Source organism: Microcebus murinus, chromosome 10 (assembly GCF_040939455.1).
Source record: "Microcebus murinus isolate Inina chromosome 10, M.murinus_Inina_mat1.0, whole genome shotgun sequence".
Taxonomy (NCBI): domain Eukaryota; kingdom Metazoa; phylum Chordata; class Mammalia; order Primates; family Cheirogaleidae; genus Microcebus; species Microcebus murinus.
In genome coordinates, this window is record NC_134113.1 from 32,542,456 (window position 1) to 32,555,508 (window position 13,053).

General features: G+C 30.8%; 1 protein-coding gene across 1 annotated transcript; it reads right to left on the reverse strand.

The window, feature by feature from the left end:
• Positions 1-1,256: 1,256 nt before the first annotated feature.
• NTS (neurotensin) lies at positions 1,257-11,203 on the reverse strand. The gene is made up of 4 exons (XM_012740847.2): positions 10,866-11,203; positions 8,515-8,576; positions 4,281-4,505; positions 1,257-2,025 (listed from the first exon to the last, which is right to left on the reverse strand). Exons 1-4 carry the CDS (start codon positions 10,936-10,938, stop codon positions 1,873-1,875), a joined length of 513 nt encoding a protein of 170 aa, XP_012596301.1. The 5' UTR covers positions 10,939-11,203; the 3' UTR covers positions 1,257-1,872.
• Between the last annotated feature and the right edge of the window lie 1,850 nt (positions 11,204-13,053).

Sequence of the window (13,053 nt, forward strand, 5' to 3'; positions counted from 1 at the left end):
TATATCATCTGTTGGGTATTTCCTTATCAGAAAGTTGTTACTACTGCTACTACTAAAAATAACTATTAAATTTAATGTTATTAGTATGTTCCAGGCACCATTCTAAGCATTATATATATATATATATATATATATATATATATATATATATATATCAACCCATATCACCTTCCCTCAAACCTTACCATTATCCACATTTCATAGTTGAGGATACAAAGAGATTAAATAAATTGTCCAAGATTACAAGTGAATAGTGGGGCTGAACCTGGGCATTCTGACTCCAGAGAACATGTTCTTGATCACTATGGAATAGTTTCCTTTCTTGGACACTTCGTAATGTTGAGGCTAATGGGATGGCAAAAGATGGTAGGGGAGTGATAGTGGTAACTCATGTATTAAAAGAAAAACTCAGAGGTGTGCAGGCTGCTCTTAAATCCTACTCTGAGTAGGATTAAACTGAGGGAACAATCTCAAATGATTGTTTGATGTGGAGTGTTTCACAGCATGTGAAAATGATGTGGAATTTTAAGGGTTCTTTATTTCCAGAACAACTCAAACTCTAATTTCATCCTGTATATGGAAGGAATAGGTTGCAGCTGTGTGAGGAGAGGTTTTCTCTAGAACCCTATAAAAGAGAGAGTCAAGAACATCACTAATAAGGCTGGGCACGGTGGCTCAGGTCTGTAATCCTAGCACTCTGGGAGGCCGAGGTGGGCAGATTGCTCAAGGTCAGGAGTTCAAAACCAGCCTGAACAAGAGCAAGACCCCGTCTCTACTATAAATAGAAAGAAATTAATTGGCCAACTAATATACATAGAGAAAAAATTAGCCAGGCATAGTGGTGCATGCCTATAGTCCCAGCTACTCAGGAGGCTGAGGCAGTAGGATCACTTGAGCCCAGGAGTTTGAGGTTGCTGTGAGCTAGGCTGACGCCATGGCACTCACTCTAGCCTGGGCAACAAAGCGAGACTCTGTCTCAAAAAAAAGAAAAAAAAAAAAAGAAAGTCACTAATAATGATGAAATGCAAAGGCTATGAGGGCTTATGATATCATAAATATGGTCTTAAAGAAAATTTAGGAGGCGTTATTTCAAGTATAGCTCAAATATTACCTCCTAGTAGAGAAAAATATCAGTCACACAAATACATCAGTGAAGTTAAAAATAAAGGTCTTATTTACTGGATCAAAATGTGAAAAGAGGAAAAAGTCAGTAAAAAGTAACTCTTCTAATGGAAGTAAATCTACAAAGATACATATGACTCTAAAGGCTTGTTGTCTTTTTATTAGCTATTAAGTTCATTTAACAGACAAAAAATTCAGTTGAAGCTCATGCATTAAAATAGGCATAATTAACAATAGTTCATTAATCATTCTTTCAGATGGTCCTATTTTACCACATTACTTTTCCTATATCTGAATGATAACCAAGTAAATCTTGAAAACAGTGTGTATTCTTTCAGTTCAATAAAACATTCAGACAAATAATTAAAGAGGTGCTATAGCTTTGTTTTGAGTTAATGATATTATGTATGCTAGCACTTCACTGTAGCACTTTGATGTCCTATAATTTGGTATAAAATGTCAAACATGTGACTTTAAATAATGTGTTTTGCAAAGTTACAAAACATTCCATATGTGACTTAACATCTACTCCAATTACACACAACACATCATGCTGAAGATCTAGATTTATTTGAAAACATTTAGTTGAATTTTAATTTATATTAATGCAGTAAAACCACATTCAAGAAATCACAATTGTAGAAGAAACAAAATGAGTGTGTTCTATCAAATTTTCACACAAATATAATTTGATATTTAGTTAAAGAATGATTGAAATCATAATCACATGGAAATAAAACATTAATCTTTTCAGTAGTAGTAAGAATCTCTTTTGAGTATATAGGGTCTTCTGGGTTTATTCTCATACAGCTGCCGTTTCAGAATGTAAGGAATTTTTCGCTTTATGACTGCTTCCTTCTCATTTTTGTCATTTTCAGTATCCAGAATATCTTCCTGAATTAACTGCAAGATAGAAAGAACATAAATGTAACTTATATGAGTAAAATTTTCGACTTCATAGCATTTTTCTACATTTTTATCTTATTTGCTGTAAAGATAGCAAGGCATATCTTGAGATATGAGATATGAGATCTCATAAATGAGATACATGAAGTTCAAAGAAATTAAGTGTTGTCAAAGGACAGATGGCTACCAAGTGGCTGACATGGCATGAGAACATGATCATTCTGATTCTGAGTTCAGTGTCCTCCTAGGTGAGTAGGCTAGCCTTTTATAAAAATTTCTGTATACTTCAAGCTATACACTAATCCCTCTAATGGAAGGAACATACCAAATAGACCTTTAAGTATTTTTTAGGCTAAATGTATGATAGAATGTTCAAAATTGTATGAAACACATTATATATTGCAACAAATATAGTTTTGAATCTGGTAAACCAAGTTTGACTGCAAAGGTAGCAGGATTTGGTAGTCAATTACTGTTTTGACTTGAAAGTCATTCCAAGGATCCATTTCTCAATAGAGGGAGAAATGCTTGCTCTGCCTAACTTCGTTGAAATCAATGTATGGGAAAGCTCTATTTAAATGATGAAAATCTCCTTCGATTGTGGTGCTTAATAATTAAAAGCAAGTTCAGATTCAATAACTTAAGGGGGGATTTAATTTCCATGCAGAATATTGCCTAATATTTCATTGAATATGTCCATTATAAAATTAATTATACTTTTTCTGATACTGTTCTAACTCAAAAAGTTCAACTAGCATAAAATATGTAAGAACTCTTTCCAGAATTTTACACACAATTTACATGAAATTTTTAAAAATGCTCAAGATAAGAATTTTCTTCATATTTGTGTTTCTCTTCTAAACTTTGGGTCACTATAACAAATATTGACAGAAGAATAAGTTTTAAATTATATGCATATGCATAAAATCATATCATCAAGTACTTTATTTCAACCCACAGCTATTAAATTTCAGAGAGGGAAAATCAGCTACTGTCAGACAATCTAGTTTCTTAATCTTTAGTTTCTTTGTGCATAGTCTATAATTACTTGTACAATGCTCAGAAGAATATTATCATTTTATTTTTAAATCACTCAATAACATTTAAAATAGAAAAAGTTTCAATTTTATTTGCACTTGATTTGTCTGCATAATAGTTTATTGAGGTTATTTTTTCTGGATTAATAGCACATAATTGAAATTTCCTACAGTACAATTTATACTTTTCAAATTTTATTGTGCTAAAATATTTTAAATACTAAACCATTTAGCTGGAATTGAAATTAAAGGATGAGTGATACAGCATGTAAAATTAAAACTGGCCTTTTCAGGTTTTTTGTTTGTAAAACATCTTTTTTATTTACCAGTTAGAATAAACACTAGAAATTCTGCTTGTGTTTCCTCTTGTCTACAGGGTACCTCTGTTGTAATCAGTCCCAAGTTTATTATATTAGCCAAGAAGGCACTCTCAAACCCTCAAGGTTGGTGTAAATCCAGAATATAAAACATTAAGCAAATTTCTCTTAGAAATTAATATGAAAGAAATGTTTCCCCTTGTGAGAAAATTTTAAAATATTTTTTTCCTTTAAGTATTTATTTCTCTTCTCCTCACCCCTTCTTTAGCCCAGAATTTTTCCATATCTTTTCAAAGCACCAATTTATCTTTTGGAGCAAAATATATTAAGCCAATTAATTATAAAGTGTTTTGTAAGTACATTATCACATATATACACACAAAGTTATGTGTACTTGCCTATAAACAAACACGGAGCACAACACTTTCCAAATAAAACTGGAATAAAACACAAAAGTTTTCATTTGTATTTTAATATATCAGGCAAATAAAAATAGAGATTTTATCTAAATAAAAATATAGGATAGGAATATGCATCCTTATCATTCCAGTTTTATTTAGAATCTTTTGTATTTGAACATTTTAGGCAAATGTTCCTTATTTCTTAGACATGCCACCACCACCAAAAATTTCCTAAGCATGTCAACCACTTAAGCACAATAAAAGCATATGGCTCAAATCTCCTTTTTAAGGTTGAAAAAAAATATTTTACTAAACTCCAAATATTTGAAGACACTTTGAAGGTTTGAAGGAATGTTGACCTCAACATATGGTTTATTCCTCTTTAATATTTATAGGTCTTCCTGTTATAATAATAAACAGGATTTTTAAAAATCAATATAAATGAGACCTATTAATAGTATATCTATAATTATATCCATATTTTGTTTTAGTTTTACCTCCCAATGTTGAAAAGCCCTGCTGTGACAGATTTTTTGGAGCTGGTATATTGTCAGCATTGCTTCCAAGCTAAAGCCATCTAAAGGAGTGGGAAATTTCCTTCTTATAAGGAGCTCCTCTTCACGAACCTCTCCTGTTTCTTCGGTTTGGGTATTCAGGTTATTTACAAGACTGCAAACATTTAGCAGGGTCATTTTCCAAGAGGGAACACTTGCTTTACTGATCTGAAGTATAGAAAAAAAAGTCTGGAATTAAAACTCTGTTATATGAATAAGAAATAAACTTTTGTGCTAAACCATTACATGTGAGGATATAATTATTACTCTAGTCTAATAAATACAGTGTTGTTAATTTAGCATAGTCATGTCACAAAGTTACATAATGTCAATATTTCAAATCCTCTATTTAATAGAATGCAATAAAGTTATATACATATACATATGCACTCACATAAACACACAGAGAAAACCAAGGAATTAAGAAAATAGAAGTGACAGTAGAAATATAAATGTATGTATATAAATATGTATTTATATATAACAGTTAAAAATTAAAAATTAAAAACTACCACTTTCTTTATGTTACATTTTTGCTTACTATGTAATGGAGCAGAGACTAAGATGATATTAATAGTTTTGGACAATTACAATAACGTGAGGCTATTAATATATTCCACAGATTAATAGTTGTCATGGGCAGCATCAGAGCTGATCAATTTATTTATTTGCAAATTAAAATATTTTGTGGAATTTTCTTTCTTTTTAATAATAACTTGTGTTAAATCATAATTACCATAATTAACAACTTTCTTACATGTCAACAATGATCAATAAGAAAACATAAGGAGGAAGGAGAACCAAACTGTGAAATAATTAACAAAAATGAACAGAAAATTAAAAAGGCATAGGGAAAAGAAAGCATAAATTTTTCCTGAAGGAATATTAAAAATAAAAGAAATTTAAATGATCACAAACACATGATGGGAAGACTTAATAAAAATAATATCAGGTCATGATTTTCTCTGACTTACCTTTCAATATAATGCAAATGCAAATCATTGTCCCAGTTGGGAAAGTATGAAGAGACTGGAAATTGGAGAAGGGAATTTGGCAAAATAATTATAACTAATTATTAATAATTATTAATTTGGAAGGATGAATGTGTGAGAACAACCAAGAAGAATTAGAAAAATTGAAAGGTAATAATAAAGGATTACTCTACCAAATATTATAATATGTTTTAAATTTGCAGTAACCAAAGAGGTAAATTAATAGAGCAATAATAAACATAAAACCCAACACAAGAGAATATAGTGTTCAAAAATTGATCCAGATACACATGGCTATATAGCATATAGCAAAATTTGCATTTCAAGTACTTTGGGGAAATTAGCTATGGGGAAATCTGGATATGGATCTAGTTGTAACCTTTCTTGATATATTGCAAGCTATGTAGACAAAGCTGCCACAAAATGTTAATATCCTTAATAAAGGTGGAGTTCTTCAAAAAGAAAATGGTGACATATCAATTAAAAAAAAACTTGAAAAATGTAAACCTTGAATAAGTGATATGAACAGAAAAATTACAGAATTGCCCATCAAAGAAGAAATATAGCAAAGAAATATATGGAATAAATTTCAATTTGACTATTATCAGATTGAAAGACTTTAAGAAGTATGAGTATACTTAATGGTAACAACATGAGGAAGTAGGTGTTCCTTTCCTATATATTTGTTGTTCTAGGTATAGTTTGGTATAACTTCTTGAAGGATATTTTAACAATATATATTAAAATTATAAATGTGCATACTCTTTGATTGAAATTTTACCCTAAGGGCATGTAAATTATGAGTAAAAATATGTTTGCTATAGCTACATTTTCAAACAGCTTGGAAATCTTTTCTATTATGCCCCTTGAATATGGTTATATAGCCATTGCTTGAATTTTTCTGCTATGGAAGACTATTATTGAAGCAATATGTTCCATTTCATGGCAGCAATATCGGATGCCCTGCCAATTAATGGGATACTATACATTTGGAAAGCTCTTTAGAGATCTGCTATTTTAATGGTTTTCAAAGTTGGTTCCTTAGAACGCTAGTTCTGTATTCATTAATTTCGAAAAGGAGTTCCACTCTCAAATAAACTGGAAAATTTGAGCTTAAAGGAAATTTAAAGTGGAATTTAAATTTAAAATTTTAAATTTAATTCTTGAATTTAGGTATCCTTCAAGCTTTTTACATGCAAATATTCATTGTGACTTTTCAATGGTGCTGAATATAGTATCCAATGTCCCCCAAACTAATTTGACCACAGAACACTGTATTTATTTAAAAGAATGTAAGGACTAGTGTTGCCTGGTCATTTATCTCAATTAAAAGGAGGACTTGAAATTAAAATTTTTTTCTTGATCTGTTTTAGAGCTATATCCCATGACTGAATGAAAAAGAAAAATTTAATTATGCCTATACTTTTGCTATGTATTTCTCATAAGAGGAAGTGAAATTCCTCTATATACTGGTATCATTTTTTCTTCGCAGTATCTTGGCCAGAGAAGGAATCACAACTCTATTCTCACATGTTTTCAAAGTAACTAGAACTCCCCAAATTATGTCACATTTTGGAGATTATTTAGGACCTTTATGTGTCCACGTACACTTGGAAATTAGAGGTAAAAATCTATACCAAGACTCCAAGGCATTCTAATATATTCCATTTTCCATCATAGACTATTGACTTCAATTGTCTTCCTAGTTTTGAGTTGAAGAGATTGTAGCCATTGCTATTCTGATTGAGTGTTAAACAAGGACTCTGTTAGCATAGGTTAAATATATTTACTCATGGAGTTTTAGTTACTAAACTAAATTTGTTTTATATTAAATCTACCAATTATGGTAACATCGGGCTTCAATCTGGTCAATTTTTGTAGCTCTGGGCCATTATAGAAATGTATATGTGCTTAAAGCTTTCAAAAATGTCTAAGTACCATAGTAGAAAATACATCTTTGTGAGCTTTCAGATAATAATGTCCTACACTCTCAAATACACATAAGAATGGATATTTTTCCTTCCCACTATCATGCATAATCCTACTTGTATACTAGGTATTATTGTTTACTATTACTATGCTATTATTGTAGCATTACTACAACTTGCTCTTTCAATCAAGGAAGAGGAATCTGAAATGGCAGAACTTGAGTTGAAACAACACTTCAGAAATCAGAAAGTTGTGTGTACTTACTTTTCCACCATAACATATATTGAGTACTCAGCCTTGGTACAGTGGTGCTATAACAACGATTGCATCAGTGGACTGCTTCATATTAGAATACAACGATTGACTTACTCTGAATAATCAATATTATATGGTAGAATGGTAATCATGTGTATTCTAATAGAGTTTTATTCCTATGTGCAGGTTGGGAACTTGTTTTCAAGATCCCAACAAAAAATAATAGTGCCCAGAATACCAAATTGTGTGTGGCTCAATTAAAAGAAAAAGAGAGAGAGAGAGAGAGAGAGAGAGAGAGAGAAAGCAGGTACAGATAACATGTCTGTTATAGGGAGAATTAAAATCTAGACAAACAATTAAGAATGCATTTCTATAATTTTTAAACACATTGCAGAACTGTAAATGTCTAGATCATGAACTCCAACCCCTGTAGTTAAGAGTAAGGAAATAAAGGTAAGCAGTGTTAACTAACCTACTTGCTTAAGATCAACTGGCTCATAAGCCATAGTTTCAGGATTAGATCTTAAGGCTCCTGTTTGCCAGTTTATTGCTTTTTCTTCTCTACCTCGTTTCTTTCACAGGTTGTCATGAACATTTATTTTTAATTTAGGCACACATTTTTCTTTCCCTCAATATAATAGAAATGACAAAAAGTTCATTTAGTTGCCATTTAAGCTGAGGCCAGTAATCTTTCATCATATCCAATTTTTTAAAAAATGGAAACAAGTTCCTTTAAATACATTTACATGTCAACATAAATAATATGTGACTACTTAATTAAAGTTGCAATATGATGATTGATAATTGTTATAGTTCCTTTCCCTGTCATATCAACACCCTTAACTTCTTTGAACTAAAAGAAAAGTTTCCCAAGAAAGGAAATGCCTCCCAAGGAACTTTTCAATCTTGATGGGAAGTTATAACTACAGGAAAAGGACATCATGTTTAGGATGAAAGTTCATATGTTTTTCAACCCAGGGTCAAAGAAAAGAAAAAGTTACCTTTGATGTATGCATATTGGTCAATAAATCTGCCTCTAATGCTTTCATTTCCTCTTCTGAATCTGAGTAAAATCAAAACCACATGTTTACTATATAATCACATACCATATAATTATATCATAATATACAGATTCTAGATTAATCTAAAAAAATAGTCTTGGACATTTAATGCCTTTTCTATGTATTTATTCTCTTTAAAATAGTATTTAGAGAAAACAAATTATAGTTTTATTTTAGGCTAATAGGAGGCAACTAGAATAGTAGAGGCACTTCTAAGAAAATAATCATATGATTATTTGCCAAGACAGCTATTAATTTGAAGTTGTTTAATCTCTGAAAGTCAGTAAAAAAAAATATGTCTTTTAATAGAGATTTCATCAAATATGCTACAGTGCTTTATTTTTATCAGCAATAGTTTACATATATAGGAAATATGTATATTAATATTTTTAAAACAACATAATAAAAATATGTGAACAAGAGACTTTTTCAAGAAAAAAACAGAGGGAATTGCTTACTGGTAATTTTAAAATAATAAAGATGTAAAGATACTGAGATTAATTTGAGATGCTATTTTACAAAACACACTTTGAAAGAATTGTTTTTGTACCATTAGCAAAAATTTAGAATTATGCATAGGCATAATTTTATCATAGGCAATTAAGGAAATTGTTTAAGCAAAAGTGGAGCTGTCCATCAACATATGTAAAATAGTGTTGAATACAGATCTCTATTTTTTAAGAATATTCTAAGTTTCCATTAATGAAAATATTACAAAGAAGGAAAAATCTAGAAAATATAATAAGGTAGTTAAAGTTATAAAACATGATAATAAAGTGGCTTAATTCATACTCCCTGACCTATATGTTATAAAACAAGGCAGAAGTTAAAAATTACTCTATCTTCCTTGCACTATAAACTCATTGAAAAGAAGCGTCATACTTGGAGAAACCATTTGTTAAATTGAACTAGAAACTAAATCATAACATAGATCTTTTTTCCCTATTTGTTAGAGACGTAATCTGTTTTTCAAAACAAATGGCATATTCTGTTAATTATTTATGAACAATATAGATCACAACCTCTATAACTTTTGGTTCATCATAGCAAGTAGTTTCAAGAATTAGTAAACACAGTGTTTAATCAACAGCTCAGTTTTTTTTCACATACTCTTAAGTATATCTTTAATCTCACATAACTATCAGATAAAGTCACAACTGTAGAAAAGTCAATGTTTGTCTCATCAAAGATTTGCAAATTTAGAAGTTCAAGGTCCTTTTCTAATGATTAAAATAAATTTTAAAATTTGCATAAATCAGTTTAATCTTCTATATTTTAATTTCATAATGTAAATAAAATTATAGCATTAGTTTGAATTAAACATTTCAATGTCATATGTATGAGATATACTCATAAAAGCATAAAACAGGTTAAATTATGTTTGCTGCATTTATCCCCTAAGTTTTTTTTCACTTTGATGTGATCATGCAAATATATTTTAAACATTAATCAGAGCATTTTGCAATGGTTTAATATTTCATGTTACTTCTTTAAACTTAAATCTGATATTCAAGGTGAGTTATTGATAGATATTTAGTAATATAACCTTTCCTTATTATCATATATATAACATTCTAAAGCCAAACATTCTAAAGCCATTAATATAAGAATACTAATTTTCCAATTAAATTTGTAGCAACTTAAATGAATGCCAAAAGTACCAAATGATTAAATTAATTGCATGCCTACTTTTCACACAGACAGACTATGTAAAATGTATTCTCAAAAAGACTTGGAATATTTTGGTATTTTTGGAGAAATAGTTTTATACAAATAATGCTTCATTCATTTATGTATTAATCATCAATTTTCACTTTATTTGTTATCTTAAGAAGATAATTTGGGAACAATTATAAGAGCAAGGGAGGGAGAAGCCACTGACTCCTAAGAGATTGAATAAGGATGAGAGTAAAGCATTTTGAATAGAATCGGTTTTAATGATGGGTTTGCACAATGACAGCCACTGCTTCTGTACTTCTCATTAGATAATGACCACCCTAAATCAAAGTTTGGTGTTTTCTTCTCTAGTGGTTGCATTCCAAAGGGGGGCATGCAGTATTTCATTGAAATCCCTTTTCTCTTTGCTTTGCAGATTTAAAAAGGGAAAATAAATCTCTCAGTTCTTATCATCATAAAGACAGAGAGAGAAGATATTCACAGTTGCTATCACTAAAAAGCAAATCCTGAATAAGAGGGAGTAACTCTTCTCCTTGGATACATTAAATAGCAACACACCACAAAAGAGGAAAAAGAAATCACTTCAGGGAGTTGTGAAATGCAGTTTCACTTACCTGAGCACAGACTCCAGGAGCTGAAAGCCAGGAGTAGCATGCATATCAGCTGGATTTTCATTGCTGCCATCATCTCTTTCAGCCGTCTAGCAAGCCAAGGCCATAAAAGTCAGAAACACAAGGAAATGGGCTCTCTCAGCTCTTCCTCTTGCCTTCAGCTGGCTTTGAAAGTGAGTGAACTATGAGGGATGCTCTAGCCATTCCCTATATATATATATGCAGGAGGATGATGTCATGACTGTACAGGGATTATCTTTTCAGGATGTGCCCTGCCTTCACCTTTATCCCTCCCCTCCTTTCCCCACTTCCTCCTTTGTCCCCACTATCCTCCCCCACTTCTGAACCTTGAGTGAAAATGACGATCTTCCCTAATTGCTACTGCTCCTCTGCGTTTGTGACGCACAGAAGGCATCATTCAAAAGCAGTGCTGTACACAGCATACTGGAAAAGAACTCTCAGTGTCATTCTTTCCCCATTTCCTCCCATTCCCCCACTCCAAAAAGTTGTCATTTTGATTTTATGAAACATGAGATCTGTTATTTCTAATATTTAAGCAAAATTTCCAGATGAATGCATGACATCAGTGATTTCTTAGGTTTGTAAGTCCTAAAAGAGTTAGAGTACTTTTCTTGTAATCCAAGCTTCTCAGCAAATGTTTTGTGGTTCCAGAACTAATATAAGTTTTAGATAATACATGGCAAAATAAGAAAGAATATAGGGATAGAATCAGTTATAATATAGGAATTAAGCAAAAGAATTTAGAGAAAAGAGAGAAAACCAATAAAAAATAAAGAACAGTAGCTCCAGGAAATAGGATATTATTTCTTAACAATCCAAGTTCTAATTGTCAATAATTGGGAGAATGACTGAATTTTATATGTTGACTTTTGATTGAATGTCTTAGAAATATAATTTCATGTTTATAAAATTCAGCTATAAATTATTCATATGCCAGCAGGTGAAAATGTGTATTGTATCACTGATTGCTTTTTTTCCTGCTTATTTTCTCTTTTTCTGTCTACATTGTCCTCCTCTTTTTGGATTCATTCTTGATGTTATATCACATTCTTCCTGTAATTCCCTTCTCCCTGGTTTTCACCATTCCATCAACTTTTTTTGTTATAGTCCTATTTCCCCCCAAAATGAGACTGTACTTTTAGAAAGAAGGCAATCCTAAATAACCACCATTCACCAGAATCATTTTTCTATGACAGAATCTTTACGTATTTCATGAGTTACAATGATACTCATTCCTTCTCTGAGTTCTCAGAAGAAAATTGCTCAAAATGCCTTTTGGGATGATGCTTTCTTCTTGAATTAGGTATTTCAGGATACAAGGAGTGATCTGAAAAGACAGTGCTGTTAGGGATGTGAATATTTAAAGCTAAAGGTGTCTCAGACTTGTTTAATTTTTAAATAAATCAATCATGTAGCAATTGAGAAAATCAATATTGATTTCTACGGAGTTGATTTATTTTCTATAGTATGTGTCTATGAGATTAATTTCATATTTACTTTAAGCTTAAGGAAAGGGAGTAAGTCCAAACATTTAATAATTATTTAAAATAACAAAGAATCCATCATATAATTCAATGTCAAGAATTTAACAATGGCTTATATTTTTATTACTTCTAGTTTGTTTTGTGAGCTTACATAAAACAAGATATTGAACAATACTCACTTAGGTAAAGTTTTCTATAAAGTGTGGTTAATTGACAAATGTGAAATATATACATCTAGATATTTTTTGCTTTTCTACCATTAGGGGGCACAATGGAAGTTTCAAAGGCTTTTATTTTATTTAACTGATAACCCCTGAAATTTGTGCTCACTTTCCTCTCATTATCAGAGCATCTTTGTGATAGAATCATTTTAAAGCCACTTAATGAAGAAATCCAGAAAATTAGGTATTCTTTGCATGATGCTTAAATTAGTTGTTTTCTCTGCTTTTGAATTGCAAATACAAAGAATGATGTTTTAAAACGTGTGATAGCAGTCTGTAAGTAAAAAGGAAGTGTGATTCCTATTTTCCCCAAGTGAATTCTGCAATAAGTAAAGCTCAGGGAAAGGTTGACAAAATTCATTCCTAATTATTAGAAAAAAAGGAGGAGAATGAATAATGAAAATTCATTTTGTTTTAGGTATGTAACATGAATATTAATTGTTAATGTGAGAATTGTTTTAGATA

Excerpts from the sequence above, each read along its gene's own strand:
- NTS (XM_012740847.2), bottom strand. The coding sequence starts at position 10,938 with ATGATGGCAGCAATGAAAATCCAGCTGATATGCATGCTACTCCTGGCT. Across the intron at positions 4,506-8,514 it reads CCAATATGCATACATCAAAG|ATCAGTAAAGCAAGTGTTCC; the intron begins GTAACTTTTTCT and ends TCTATACTTCAG. Across the intron at positions 2,026-4,280 it reads GGGCTTTTCAACATTGGGAG|TTAATTCAGGAAGATATTCT; the intron begins GTAAAACTAAAA and ends TCTATCTTGCAG.